Here is a 16,213-nt window from a genome sequence, read left to right on the forward strand (position 1 = left end):
TAAAGGACGCGTCGTATCAGCACTGCGTTGAAACATCCGCGGTGTAAAGGATGTTAACCTGTAAAAGCCTTGTCCTCCAAGATTACTTGTGTTTCCTACAATGGTGGAGAAACACACAGTTTATTTAAATACTCCTCACACACCATAAGGGCCCTTGGTGTTGTGCTTCATCATAGGGATCTTCCCGCCCTCTGCAGGACGGGCGTGCTGCGACCGACGACTGCGTGGGAGCACTGTTATTGTCGAATGACTATGTGTCTTGTAGGAGTGTGAGTGGAAGGGTCCGGAGTAAATGAGAGAGTACAATTTAAAAATACCTGGCTCGTTTGGATTAAAAGACTCTAATATTCCTTTGAGCTGGTATTGTTAAAAGTGGGGAAGGAGGTCTGTTGCCTCAATGAGCTGTGTCTCCTATGTCTGTCAACATGTTTCGAAGCCCTCCTCTGGCTTCTTCGTCAGGACCAAAAGAATCCCTTCTACACTCACTTTCTAATGTGGAGTGCTATTCATAAGGTATCTAAGATTAGCGTATGTACATGTAGTAACTATGTGAAGTGCATGCCAAATAACCATGCACAGTATACAACACCTAAATAGGTATATTACTTTGTGATCTGGAAGAAAAAAGACATAGTATTAAAATGCAAGATTTATTTATTTATTTATTTTGTGGTGACCTGCAAAGAAAGTGATACGTGATAATGTATTCCTTATCCATAATTAGTGTGACAAAATGATGTTGATGTGTCCTGCTGTTAAAATGAAAATGAAATTTACAGAGACAAACACACATTGAACACAAGCACATACTCTATATCAAGGGACTTGTTCAAGTGAGTCCAAAACACGGTAAGTGCATCCTTAAAACTGGTGAACACCCCCACCCACTACGCCGGCCACACGCTTGACCCAGTCTTCTCCTCCAGCAAGTACATCTCCTTCAGCCACTCCACCGGACTCCACTGGACAGACCACAGCTGCGTCCACTTCAGCTTCAGAAGGACCACGACTCACCACCACCCGCAACAGGTTCCCCGCAGGAACTGGAACAAGATCACCACCGACCAGCTCACCACATCACTGAACCAGAACCCTCCCGCCAGCTCAACGGACCTCAACCAAGCAGCCAACAACCTCACACAGTGGATCACCAATTGCGCTGACGACCTCGCACCGCTGAAAAACCATCCCAGCAGGCCTGGCAGCAAGAAAGCCTCCTGGTTCAACGATGACCTCAAGAAATCCAAGAAGAACTGCCGTAACCTCGAGAAAGCCTGGCGTAAAAACCCGACTACAGACAACATGACCGCCCTCAAGCACACCACCCGCAAACACCACCAGCTGATCCACCCCACCAAGAAGACAGCATTCAAGGAACGACTAGACAACAACGCACACAACAGCAAAGAACTCTTCAGCATCGTCAAAGAGCTCTCCAACCCCAGAGCCGGAAACAACGACATCACTCCCTCCCAAGACCTCTGCGACTCACTCGCCTCCTTCTTCCACAGCAAGATCGCAGACATACACAACAGCTTGGGCACACAGACCACGCACCCAACCACCGAACTGATGCCCCCCACCACCACCCTCCGCGTCTGGACCCTGGTCAGCACCGAATACACCATCCACACGATGAACACCATCAACTCCGGATCACCAACCGACCCATGCACCCACCACGTCTTCAACAAGGCTGACTCCGTCATCGCACCCAAACTCCGGGACATCATCAACTGCTCCTTCAACACCGCCACCTTCCCAGAGAGCTGGAAGCATGCCGAACTCAGCGCCCTCCTGAAGAAACCTTCAGCGGACCCCACCGACCTCAAGAACTACCGCCCCATCTCACTCCTCCCGTTTCCTGCCAAAGTCATCGAGAAGACCGTCAACAGACAGCTTACCGCCTTCCTCGAGACGAACGGATCCCTCGACAACTCGCAGTCCGGCTTCCGAGCCAACCACAGCACCGAGACCGCCCTCATCGCAGCCACTGACGACATCCGAGCCCTGCTCGACAACGGGGAAACAGCGGCCCTCATCCTCCTGGACCTCTCCGCAGCGTTCGATACTGTCTGCCACCGCACCCTAGTGCAGCGCCTTAGCAACATCGGAATCCAAGAGAAGGCACTAGAGTGGATCATCTCATTCCTCGCCGGAAGAACCCAGAGAGTCCGCCTCCCCCCGTTCAGATCCGAGGCCACAAGTCATCTGCGGCATACCACAAGGATCATCTCTCAGCCCAACCTCTTCAACGTCTACATGAGCCCCCTCGCAGCCATTGCACGCCAACACAACCTCAACATCATCTCCTACGCCGATGACACCCAGCTGATCCTATCCCTCACCAACGACCCAGCCACCGCCAGAACTAACCTACACGAAGGGATGAAAGACGTAGCCGAGTGGATGATGAACAGCCGCCTGAAACTGAACTCAGACAAGATGGAAGTCCTCATCCTGGGATCATCGCCCTCTGCCTGGGACGACTCCTGGTGGCCCCCTGCCCTGGGCACCGCCCCCAAGCCAACGGACCACGCACGCAACCTGGGCATCATCCTGGACTCCTCCCTCTCGATGACCAGACAAGTCAACGCCGTCTCATCATCATGTTTCAACATCCTATTCATGCTCCGAAAGATCTTCCGATGGATCACCGCCGAAACCAGGAAGACGGTCACCCAGGCTCTCGTCACCAGCCGACTGGACTACGGGAACACCCTCTACACCGGAACCACAGCCAAACTGCAGAAAAGACTCCAACGCATCCAAAACGCCTCCGCACGACTCATCCTGGACATCCCCCGACACAGCCACATCTCCGGATACCTGAGAGACCTGCACTGGCTCCCCATCAGTAAGAGAATCATGTTCCGACTCCTCACCCACGCACACAAGGCCCTCCACGACCTGGGCCCCAGGCACCTCAACAACCGCCTGACCTTCTACACTCCCACCCGCCAGCTACAATCGACCAGCCACACCCTTGCCACCGTTCCACGCATTCGAAGAGCCACCATGGGAGGAAGATCCTTCTCCTACCTGGCGGCCAAGACTTGGAACTCCCTCCCCATCCACCTCCGTCTGACCCAAGACCACCTCTCCTTCAGGAAGCAACTCAAGAACTGGCTGTTCGAGCAGTAGCGGACCCCTCTCCCCCAAGCGCTTTGAGACCCACCGGATGAGTAGCGCGCTATACAAATTGATTGATTGATTGATTGATTAAAAACACTAGGTATCGTAATATATCAAGTTTTTTTAATTGGTGCCAAGAGAGAGGTATGCTTGGCATCAGGGTTGGCAACCTACGGGTGGGAGGGGTGCCTACAGTCGCACTCTGGAAATACAAGCAACAGTTTGCTTAGCGTAATCCTGTCGACCAGAGATCAAGTCATTATGTACCCTGCTGGTGTTTGTGGGCTATGCCGTACTTACTACTCCTTGGACACTGCCCCCCCATATCCAGCCACCCCACGGCTCCGCTGATCAATGGAACTGCATGGGGTAGTGTAGGGTCTGGTGCGCCAACCTCAGGAGCGTTTATGAAAGAAAAAGCCTCCCTTCCTCACAGTGACATCCACCACAAAGGTATCATAGCGTCTCTACCCTTAAGTGGTTACAATGCAGAGTTGTACTAGCGTATGGTTTGCGCGATGTCTCACAAAGCTAGACCGCCAACCTTTGTTTTGCATCGAGAGTAGCGGCCGTTCTCAATTAAGGTCACGTTAGTTCTCTCTGGGAACCAAAGCTCATAACTCAATCTCCCAAAACCTATGTTCGCACATAAGAGAGGAAGAAATTTGAAGGACATGCTCGTCCACACCAGACCACGAACAGGCCTACCATTAAGACCGGAGAGTCTACTGCTACCACCAGTGCATGGTCACCACCCCTGTGGAAATTGTAGTACGTGCCACTTAACCTGCAGAAGTTGGCACATAAAATTCAGAAATGGTAGCGAGTGGGAACAAAGGGGTTTTAGAAATTGCAACAGCAAGAATGTTGTGTATATGATCACCAGCCCATGCGGCCTGGAGTACATAGGCATGACGACTAGACCTGTCAAGGTTCGCATTGGAGAACACAGGAGCAACATTCGCTGCAAAAAAAGCACAACTAAGATGTCAACTCACTACTTGACCACTCAACACAGTGTGCATGATTTGAAGTGGACCTCAATTGAACAACTGAATGGAGAGAATGGCCTATTCGAAAAGGAACTGCGGTGGGTGTTCCGTTTAGGGACACAGACTGAGGGCCTCAATGAAGTACCCTGGAATTAGTTTTCCTAATAACCTCCTCGAATGACCTGCAGATCGACTGGTACTGTCATATTAGCTGGATAACACCCAGATGTTCACTGGGACGATTCATGGACTTACATGTCACCTATTTTTTCTTCCCTAGGGGAGACCTACCGTAATCATGCCCTAAACAAATAGACCCCGAGGTCCAGCAATCACTGTGTCTCATGTACACCCAAGAAAAATTTAACTTTTTCCTCCCCCTCCCTACCGCGACAGATTTCGATGATAGTATCGTTCACTGTATATTTTTCTTACAGGGCATGGGAACCAAGCAGGGATCTTAATCTAATTTATTTTTTGTTCCAGAGAGTGCTCAGAACCCTTTAAAACAACGGCCCAAGAGAGCACCCTCTGGTCTATTTCCCATCATGTATGAGGAGTATCGGCTCAAAAAGGAGGAAATACTCGTTCACACATATGATATGTATTTCTCCATTCAAATACCTAGGTCCTCTAAATAATTTGGGAACATCTCTATATTTGGCCACCTGGAGCACATTCAGACCGTCTTTAGCCCATTTGTGAAGTAATGATTGGTACCTTTCGTGTTGATCATCACAAACAACACTCATTTACTTGTCTTTGAAACATCAATTGACAATGTGATAACACTTCTACTCAGGATTGAGGGAGCTTTGGTTCCCGGTGAGAACTAACATGACCTTAACTGAGAACGGCCGCTACTCACCGATGCAAAACAAAGGTTGGCGGTCTAGCTTTGTGAGACATCGCGCAAACCATATGTCAGTAAAACTCTGCCTTGTAACCACTAACAGGTAGAGATGCTATGATACCATTGTGACGGATGTCACTGTAGGGAAGGGAGGCTTTTTCTTTCTTAAACGTGCCTGAGGTTGGCGCACCAGCCCCTACACTCTGCCACCGGCAGGGGGTTTCTCGATCCACTTCCGGGGCGTCTTGCAAACAGGTGTAACAAATTGAGCCTGCATTTGACGGTGGCAACACCAATTAGAACGACTACTTAAGGGCACACCCCATGCAGTTCCATTGTTCAGCGGAGCCGCTGGGAGGCTGGATAGGGCGGGACAGTGTCCCAGGAGTTGTAAGTATGGCATAGCTGACCAACACCAGCAGGTTACATAATGACTAGATCTCTGGTCGACATAATTATGCTTACCAAACTGTTTCTTCGTGTTTCTTGTATTTCCAGAGTGTGACTGTAGGCACCCCACCCACCCGTTATAAGGCCCTTGGGGCATTTTCTCATTCGCAATCAAGTAGGTTGAGAACCCTGATACCGATGCCTCTCTCTTGGCACCATTTAAAAAAAACTTGATTTATGGCGATACCTAGTGTTTCTAAAGATGCACTTACCGTTTTTTAGACTCACTTGAACTAGTCCCTTGATATAGAGTGTGTGCTTTTTGTTCAATGTGTGTTTGTCTCTGTAAATGTCATTTTCTTTTTAACAACAGGACACATCACCATCATTTTGTCACACTGATTACGGATAAGGAATACATTATCAGGTATCACTTTCTTTACAGGTCACCACCTATCACTATGGATGTTGATAATGTCTTAAATTTAAATACTATGTCATTTTGCTTCCAGATCACAAAGTAATATACCTATTTAGGTATTATATGATGTGCATGGTTATTTGGCATGCACTTCACATAGTTACTACATGTACATACACAAATCTTAGATACCTTATGAATAGTGCTCCATATTAGAAAGTGAGTGTAGAAGGGATCCTTTTGGTCCTGAAGAAGAAGCCAGGGGAGGGCTTTGAAACATGTTGACAGACATAGGAGGCACTGCTCATTAAGGCAACAGACCTTCTTCCCCACTTTTAACAATACCAGCTCAAAGGATTATTAAAGTCTTTTAGTCAAAACGAGCCAGTTATTTTTTTTTTTACTCATTCACTCCTGACCCTTCCAATCACACTCATACACGACACATAGTCTTTCTACAATAACAGTGCTCCCATGCAGCTGTCCGTTGCAGCAGGCCCCGTCCCGCAGCGGGCGGGAAGACCCCTACGATGAAGCATGACACCAAGGGTCCTTTTGGTGTGTGCGGGGTATTTACACAAACTGTGTGTTTCTCCACCATTGTAGGAAACACAAGTAGTCTGGGAGGACATGGCTTTTACATCTATCCGAGGGTGGATCTTTAGGTTTTGTATATATTTCCGAAGCAGACCTGCTTACTATTGCTCGCCCCGTCCATGTAGACGGGTCAGACCACTTCTCATTCCCTTTTGTTTTCACCTATCGCACGTTTTAACTCTTGGCCTACCTAAAAGATCTTCTACCTGGTTCTGCAACACTAAAAACATTGATCTTTACACTCTGTCATTCTGCTATGTGTTCACTTCCTAGACTAGACCCTAACGTGGATGTAAACAATCTCACTTCCCATTGCCTCTCAGTCCTTGCAGTCGAAATCGATAATGTCACTCCACTCCAAAGCAAATGGAAAAGACCAACTCCTTCAGCACCTTGGTTCAATAAAGCTCTCTCTGATGAAAGGAAGAACCTTAGAATCTTGGAGAAAAATTGGAGACAATCTCCATCGACCTCCAATCTCTCTCTTTTACGTTCAGCAAGATCCAAATACCACAATCACATCTTCCATGAAAAAGCATCACATTTCAGATCTCTCCTTGACTCAGCCAAAAACAGACCCCAAAAACTTTTTTACCTCATCAAAAACCCAAACTGCTCTCTCCTAACCATCAAGCCTGAGGATTCTACAAAGAAAGCAGCCAAATGTGCTATATTCTGTGATGAAAAGGTCAAATCACTGGTGGATCCGGTCACCCACCCCACCTGCATTGAGAAGCGAAAATCCTTAGTGACTAGGCAGAAATGTGACGTCATCTCGGAAGATAACCTCCTCAAATGCATCCTCAAAACCAAACCCTCCAACCATTCTTCTGACCCCATCCCTAGTGACATCGCAATTGATTTCTACACCCATACTCTCTCTTACTGGACTAGGCTAGTTAATCTCTTCCTCAGTCAAGGCTCCCTCCCTGTTGCCCTTAAAACAGGACAGGTTACCCCTCTTCTAAAAAAAACCTCTGCTAACGTGAACGACCTCAACAACTTCTGCCCCATCACCAACCTCGCTTTTCTTTCAAAAATCACAGAAAAATGTGTTGCGAAACAACTTTCCCTATATATTATGGACAATAATCTCCTCTACGTTTTCCAATCTGGCTTCATTCAAAATTGCAGCATTGAAACAGCCCTGCTGCAAGTGATTGATGATGCGCCGCATATACTCGACTATGGGGAATCATGTCTTCTGATTCTTCTAGACCTCTCTGCAGCCTTTGACACTGTAAATCATAACACCCTCCTTAACACTCTTCAACAGAGAATAGGCCTGGAAGGCACAGTGCTTAAATGGTTTGCCTCATTTCTCACGGACAGGTCCCAAATGATCAAGATAGCGAACAGTCTTTTGTCTCCATTGGCTGTAGGTCAAGGCGTCCCTCAAGGCTCTATCCTTGCACCCACTTTGTTTAATCTCTAAATAGAACCATTAGGGAACATCCGAAGTAAATCTGGGATCCACTACCATCTCTATACGGATGACACTCAAATCTACCTCAAGGTGTCTTCCGCACACGATCTCTCACTACTCAACTCTACTCTCAACTCTATTCACAACTGGATGTTAGCTCACCAACTCATTCTAAATCCCTCCAAAACTGAATTCCTCCTCATAATCTACCTCTCACTCCCCTCCTCCTGTTCAATCTTGGATGGATCAGCTGAATTTCCTCAACAATAAACCCATCATTGGGAATGTCCTCAACAATAAACCCATCATTGTCGAGAGCGCTAAATCCCTTGGTGTCATACTTGACAAAAGACTCAACCTAATCTCCCACATCAACTCTATTGCGCCTTCAGTGGGGGATTCGTCGGTTCTTCTTGAAGAAAGACCGTAAAACCTTAGTACAATCACTGGTTCTCTCTAGACTCGATTATTGCAATTCTCTTCTACCCAAATCCCACCTTTCCCTCTCAAGTCCATCCTCCATTCAGCAGCTCGCTTTATTTCAGGGTCTAAACGAAGTGACCACATCGCTCCTATCCTGTCTTCTCTTCGATGGCTTCCCATCGAGGCAAGATCTATTTTCAAAACTGCCTGCATCACCCAAAAATCCTTGCACACTTCCTCCCCTCGTTACCTGCCGAATACATTGAAATTGTCTGGAGGCTCTAGACCTTCTCGCAATGTGGAAAAGTTTCTGCTTGAGTCCCCCTCCTTCAAAAGGGAAAGATCGATGGCGCAATCCTTCTCAGGTAATGTGGTGAGAATCTGGAACTCGCTCCCTCCATTGCTCCGTGCCACCTCCTCTACCTGGATCTTCAAAGCTGACCTCAAATCTCCTCTCTTCCAAAGACATTTTCAGAACTAATACTTTCATTCTCAGGCCCTTCTTAGGATGTTCGCTCATCATTGTAAATTTTTAATTTTTTCCTGTACATTCCTCACCCTTGCTTGCTCTGTTGGATATTGTGTTTGCCCTACTTATTTTAGTCTCCTGTTTATTTTTGTAAAGTTCTCTTGTGTAACACTTTTCTCATGTAACGTAACGAGTCCTATTGTACAGCCCTCTGACACGTTTGGGTAATGTCAGCGCTATATAAAAATGCACTAAATAAAGTGAAGTCACATATATCTTCTGCTCCCTCCCCCCCCCCCCACCCCCCCCCCCCGCCCCTCGGGCCTGAAAGGGGTATCCGAACCAGCTGTTTTAAAAGCCAGTGATATTTGTTGTTGCCAACAGTAAACACATATTTCAATGTAAAATCAGTACTTTGGCAAGTTAAATATAAAACGAATCCACCTATTGTCACTGGCACCTCTTACTGGTTGCATTCTAGTCTATCATGTAGACGTCTGGGCCGAGAACACTCGAAATTCGACTAATAAGTGATGTCTAAATTTTATTTAATGTACGCGCGCCCCTTGCTGGCTATTCTCTGTAATGCAAAAATCCGGATATCCCATTTTCAAGCGAAAGATAAAGAAAGCGAAAGTAGAAGTCTGGAAGTACCTTGAGAAGGGAGTTCTCGCCAGTGGCTGAAAAGCCTTATTTATTTTGTATATATTCCTCACCTCGACTACAAGCTGCTTTCGATGGGACGCCTGATTTGTCTCGCCCTTCTTTTCCACAATGCAGGTAACGCGCAGGGTACTACTTGATGTCTTTGCCGTAGCTCGTGACCACATTTGTGCACCCGGATATGGTGTGTGAAAAGAATGCGCATTTTAGGAAGGGCTCGCTCCGTCAGACGCCTTCCAGCTTCTGCTCAGTGCCGGCTTTTGGCATGGGCGAGCGGGGCGCAGACCTAGGGCGCCAACCTTCACAGGGCGAAAAGAACTGTTTGCATAATGTTCCTGCAAACAGCAATGCCCGGCTTCCTGGGTTCCAGTGATTTCCATTAAAGAGCTTCCAGTAGTCTTTAACATGCTGCGGTCTAGCACCCTATTAGACTCCTACCTTGCCGTTCCACCATGTATCCCTAGCCTCTTGTGGACACATCAACGCCCCCAGTCCGCTCCAAACATCTTTGCACCAGCCGGACAGAGGTGAGGTGATTTAACTGAGCTCGGGGCAGGGTAGACATGTGGTTTCAGAGGCAAGTCGCTGCTTTGATGAAGTCAACTAGGAAATGGCCTGTGAAAAGGGGCTTGTTACATCCTGTTTCTTTAAGTATATGTATGTATCCCAGTTTACCTATCTCCCTGCTGCTCAGCCAGTGTGAGTGTTAAGAGTGGAATGTTGGTGTGACTGTGATGCTTGGAATGTTTGGGTGCCTGGGTGGATGATTGGTGACAGTTTGAAGATGTGCTGAGCAGCAGGCAGGCTACTCCTGGTGGGGCTGTAGTATAAGGATTACTAGGCTAAAGGGTAGGTGTACATGGAAACCAACTTATTGTACTTAATGCCATCCTGCAACTTGATCTTCATAAAGAAACACTTAAAATACAACTCAGCTATGTCTGGTAAGATACAACAGGGCTACTGCCTCTTATTTATTTTAGGTCTAGCGTACCAGACAGCACACTCAGCGAAAAACGTATTGTGACTTTACAGTGGGTAATAGCCTGCCTATTGCTTGCAATTAATTTGGCTTTATTGACACACTCATTTGCTTGCTTCTTATTCAATAGCTTACCTTCCTCTGCTTGTGTTTGCCCCTCCCCTGGAGCATAGTTGCTTTACCATCATCTTGATTTGACTAATTTGTGTCCTTCAACTGGTCCCTTTTAGGGAACTAAGGTTATCTTTTTGTTTAAGCCCTCTACGAGAGTGCATGTTTTATGCTCTCTCCTTTGTGGGCAGCTTCCCCTCTTTAGGTCTACCCCAACTTGTTTGTTGCCTCCCCAATAAATCCCTGTCATCTTTTTTATTATTGCTTATATCTTCTTGATTTTCAACCCCTATTCATCCCCGCCACTCCCTCCCACACTTCTTCAGCCCACATGACCCTGTTTTGTTTGGGCCCGGAGGAAAAAAAACTGATTCAATGTCCGATTCTCGCTGCTACTGTTGCAAATATTTAAATTGTCAGCAAGCTTTATCATCTTTGTTGACAACCCTATTTTTCTTTTTTGATGTGAAGCAACTCACCCATTTAGCTCCCCTTGTAACATTACGTGTAGCCATGCACACATACTTGTTAAGCCATGTCAATGTCCTCACCTCCAGCACATGCTCCTTTACAGCTGCTTGACTGTTTTGTTTATTGTCTCGTTTACAGCAGAGACAATTGGGTTTGCGCGAATTATAATGGAGACCCCTCTTGTTGTACCAGACTGCCTGGAGCAGATTATTTCCTGAACCCACCTATATTTCTTAAAACGAGAACTACAGATATCTGCCTCCAGATGAGTCTCTTGGAGCATTATAAGAGGCGCATCTGAGTTTTTTAAGAATTCACAAATCCTATTCTGTTCCCTTTTTTCGCCCAAGCCATTGATATTCCATGAAAGGGCTTTAAGCTTATATGTGTTACTCATAACCCAGCTGTCATCTCATTCCCATCCATAGCTATATACAAGAAATTATTTCCTATACATGAGGATTTTTTATTTTTTATCTTTTCTCCCTCTGCTCCCTCCACCCAGTGAACACCCTCCCCTCTGAGGAACCCCCCCCAACATACCAGACAATGACTTCGCCTTTGGAGCACCTAGAAGGATCCCCTGACTGAATCAAATATGTTATAGCGAGTGAAAGGTGTAATGCTAATAAGTCATGTTCCCTATACCGTGATTTAGCGTTTCAGTGCATTATTTTTATTATATATTTATTCCCTTGTTCCCTTGTCCCTTTACCCCTTACCCTATTTCCTCGCTTCTCAAGTCTCTTTTTTTTTTTTTGTGCATTTATGTAGAGACCAATCTTTAACAGTTATCTCAATTGTCTACTCATCATTACTTTTCCTGATCATCTCTCATACGGCCTAAAAGATTGTCTACCTCTTCAGGCTGTGAGAAACTATAGGTCTTATTTTTCCACATAATTCTGAGCAAGGCAGGGAACCTCATCTGCACGTGGGCTCCCAATGCTCTCAAATCTGGCATTCTGGTGCCAAGCTCCCATTGTCTCTGTGCAGTTCTGGCTCCTAAGTCAGACCTGATAAGGTATGGACTGGACCGGTAACGGAGATCTATTTTCGACAGGCATCTTCCCAAGATAAGCTCCTTAACACTGAAAGTTTGAAAGTTAACCAATATTTTCCTTGGGGCTTTCCTGTCTGTATGTCTCTTATAAGGGTCTCTATGTACTCTTTGGATTTCCGCTTCCAAGTCTATGTCTGGGCGGTCTTTTAATACTCCTTCTCTCAGAAGCCTGCAAACAAATCCCTTTATGTCTTCCAGTTCTTCCCCCTCTGGTATCTTCAGAATTCTTAAGTAATTTCTGCGTGCCTGAGTTTCCAATCTCTCAACATCCGCGGCCAATGATCTGTTTTGCGCTTTCAGGGTATCTATATCTTTTGAATTTCCATGTACAGTTTTGCTCAATGTTGTTAATTCCGTTTCCAATTTCCCCGTGCGAAGAATAACGTCATCTAACTTGGTTTCCAAAAGGTCAAATCTATCGTGTATTGTTTTTTGATTACTCTCAGATATCTCAAATTTTGACATCATATCGCCCCTTAAAGAACGGAAGAGATCACCCAGGCGATCATTCTCTTGCTCGCATAGTTCTTCTACTTCTCTTCTTGATCTAGGAGGGGCTGGGTCTGAGTCTAAGTTTTGTCTTTATTGAGATCCTGATTCATATTTCCTTCTTGGTCCCCCGTAGAGCGATTTTGTACAGTTTTAGCTGTTACCAGCAGACTCTTAGGTCTGGTGTCCTGCATTCCTTGCGTTTTATCGCCAGATAGCGCCGCGGTTAAATTTACAGGGGGGGGGGGGAAGGTTGGAAAGAAGGAATAGGTGGTGTGGGGGATATATCAGGAATTTTAGACTCAGGAGGATTCGACTGAACCTGTTGATGCTCTAAACCAGCAAATACCAGGGTCTCTGTGTCCCCAACTTCTTCTCTTATCGCTCCCCCGTTCAAGGGATCCAAGAGCCCAGCGTCTTCCATATTGCCCAAGTTCTCCAGAGGCCCGTAACGATTTTTTAAAAGTACAGAGTGGGTACTTCCCTCTATTTGCGTAGTGGAACTCATAGCCTGATCTCGGACTTTAAAGAAAGATTTAAGCGAGGGAGTACTTTTCACCACCTGTTTATCAGAGATAACTCCTTTAGATTTTTTTACTGAAGTTGCCTTTTTATTTTTCCTTTTACAGGGAGTTAATGGCATAGGTCTCTCCCTCTCCTCAAATTCCAACGCACCCCCCTCCTTCAGTTCTGCCCTTGATCTCAGCTGATACCTATTCCTTCTTGGGGGGGGGGTGTTCCTTTTTCTCACTGCACTCAGGTTTATGTTCACGGCATCAGGCGTGGCTACTGCAGTTACAATTGCTACTGTTGGCCCCTTGGCTAAATCTACAGGTTTTGCTACCACCTGTGCCTGCACTGGTGACACGTTTAAATCTACAGAATTTTCTGGGCTCTCAGAAGTTACTTTCAGGAGACTGTTATTGTTGTTAGCTAGAGCCTTTATCAGTATCTGCTCCATAAAACCCTGCCCCCTTGACACAATCAGGGGATTTACTACTGACTCCCCCTTTTCCCCCCACCTTACCGCGACTTGGTAGAATAGCTCTCCTGTAACTCCATTACAGGGTTCTTTGCGTGCTTTATACGCTGGTCCTCTCAAACGGAGCTGGAGTATGGCAAAGCGCGATCTGCTCCACAAACACCACAAGCACCGCCGGCGTTCTTCCAGTGTGAACGGTGTCTCCCACGTCATGTAGGTCCGGGTAGGTGCGGGTAGGCGCGGGTAGGCGCGGGTCCTACCGCCGACTGCTTCCTCGCGTACCCGAGCTGGCCGTAACCCTCGTAAAAGAAAACGGAGCCAACTTAGCCAAATTGATAGTATCTTTTCAGGACGTAGGTCATCTACATCTCACCTTAACGTAGGGAACTTAAAGCCTCCAATCCTCTCGCAAAAGCCCAGTCTCACTCCCAGTCATCGGGAACTCCTAGGTGCTGCCGCGACCGGCTCTCAGCACGCCGCCATGTTCCTCGTAGGCGTGGCCCTTCGCGCAAATTGTGGGATACGTCTGAAAAAATATGAGACAAACCAGTCAGGAAGATGGTTGGTAGCAGCAATACATATTCAAAATATCCCATATACACTTGCTGTATATTATGGTCCAAACGATGATAACCCCGGACCACTTTCCAAGCTAGCGACAGTATTAATAGGGTCAACTGGCCCGGTAATCCTGGGAGGTGATTTCAACTTGGTCTTTGACCAGAAGCTAGATAGAACTTCTAAAGCTAAGTATCACACCCCCACAAAATCACTCGCTACCTTACACGGTATAATGAAAGACTTTAGCCTTTTAGACGTATGGAGGAAAAAATACAGATCTTCACGGGGATTTACTTTCTACAGCAAGAAATATAAGAATTACTCCAGGATTGACCATTTTATAGTTGATCAGCATCTCCTCACAGACGTTAAATACCTTTCCTTCATACCTGTAGGGATGTCAGATCATGCGGTATTGGAAATGGTAATTGTATTGAACTTAAGTACCTTAAAAACAAGATGGACCTTGGAAAGGTCACTTCTATTAGATGACCAGGTAAAAAGAGATGTTAAGGAAAAACCCGCAGAATTTCTTATAATAAATTCAGGTACTTCTACCCCCCAGGTAGTGTGGGAAGCCTATAAGGCTTTTTTGAGAGGGGTCTTAAGTTCCTTAATGGTTTATAAAAGAAAGACTATAAAAGTCAAGAGAAGGGAAGACCTGGCGGCAATAACCAGAAAAGATCTTGAGCTACAAAATGCAATCTTAGCCAATTCCGAAAGGGTTCATCTGTTAGAGAAGGAACTTATTGAGCTACAACTTCAGCTTAAAGTCTGTGACGAGAAGATCCTTAAAGAAAAATGGGATACAAGCAGATTAAAGAACTTCGAATATGGCGAAAAATGCGGAGCCCTCCTAGCCTGGAAATCTAGAGAAGAAAGAATTAGGAACTGCATTAAAGCCTTACTACAAAGAGAGACAGGAGACCTGATAGAAGCAGACGCCGAGATCAGGGATGAAGCAAGGAGCTTCATGAGAAGCCTCTATACGGAAGACAAAGACCCTAAGCTGGATGAGATAGAAACCTGGTTGCTCTTGAAAAATCTACCTCAAATTTCAGAACTGGATAAAACATATCTGGAAAGTGAGATAACAGAAGGTGAAATATTAAACCAACTAAAGAAAATGAAGCGGGGGAAAGCTGCAGGCTCAGATGGGTTGCCGGTCGAGATTTATATGGACTACATAGATCAGCTATTACCCACACTTAGCATACTCTTTAATCTCTTACTAACTCACGGCCACTCTATCCACCCTTCATGGGCTGAAGCCACAATAACGCTCATAGTAAAACCTAATAAAGACCCCAAGAAAATAGAGTCGTACAGACCAATTTCCCTTTTAAATACGGATATGAAACTATATTCCGGGATCCTAGCAACTAGACTTGCGAAGACAATAAAATCTATAATTCATACTGATCAAAGAGGTTTTTATCCCAGGGAGACAGCTAAACGAATTAACGTTCCAAGTGATAGGGGCCATAGATTATGCTAACGATAAAAATCTCCCGCTTGCCTTGGTTGCGATAGACGCGGCCAAGGCCTTCGATCAGGTCAACTGGAAGTATCTATGGGCTACAATGACGGCATTCGGGTTCCCCCTAACAGTCATTAAGGGTGTCAAATCTTTGTATCATAATCCAATGGCAAAAGTCTCGGTAAATGGAGTATTATCCGATTGGTTCGACATATCTCGGGGTACCAGACAGGGTTGTCCCTTATCCCCTCTTTTGTTTGATGTTTATATGGAGCCTTTTGTTTGTGGTATTAGAGATGACAATATAATTCAACCTTTTAAGCTGGGTAATATGATGTTAAAAACTGCCCTGTATGCGGATGACCTCCTCCTATATACTTCTAACCATTCTGTAGCTATACCCAGGCTATTTTACTTATCAGAAGAATTTGGAAAATTATCAGGCTATCAGATTAATAAGAAGAAAACAGAGATAATGGGGTGGAATAATAACATCCCTATACAGGGTGCGAAACAAAAAATGCGATACTTGGGAATTTACTTAACTCAAGAATTAAAGAACATACCACTAATTAGTTGTCAGACAGTAGTTAAAGACATTAATAAAACCTTAACAAGATGGGGGAATCTGCCACTAAACATCTATGGTCGGGTTAATCTCATCAAAATGACTATTCTTCCCAAATTGACTTTTTTTATATAACT

The 16,213-nt window shown here is 45.7% G+C and overlaps 1 protein-coding gene across 5 annotated transcripts in view; it reads left to right on the forward strand.

Annotated features, from left to right (window-relative positions):
* The first annotated feature begins 9,312 nt into the window (after positions 1 to 9,312).
* The window catches only part of LOC144822965 (uncharacterized), a 441,318-nt gene continuing 434,417 nt past the window's right edge, over positions 9,313 to 16,213 (forward strand). For 3 of the 5 annotated variants that reach the window (XM_078681048.1, XM_078681050.1, XM_078681051.1), the window contains exon 1: positions 9,330 to 9,486. In XM_078681048.1, the coding sequence (XP_078537174.1) occupies positions 9,444 to 9,486 (43 nt within the window). In that variant the 5' untranslated portion in view covers positions 9,330 to 9,443. Of the gene's footprint in view, positions 9,487 to 9,542; positions 9,897 to 16,213 lie in introns of those variants that run through there. The other 2 variants (XM_078681052.1, XM_078681049.1) reach the window with 2 other exon arrangements.

Source organism: Lissotriton helveticus, chromosome 3_1 (genome assembly GCF_964261635.1).
Source record: "Lissotriton helveticus chromosome 3_1, aLisHel1.1, whole genome shotgun sequence".
NCBI lineage: Eukaryota > Metazoa > Chordata > Amphibia > Caudata > Salamandridae > Lissotriton > Lissotriton helveticus.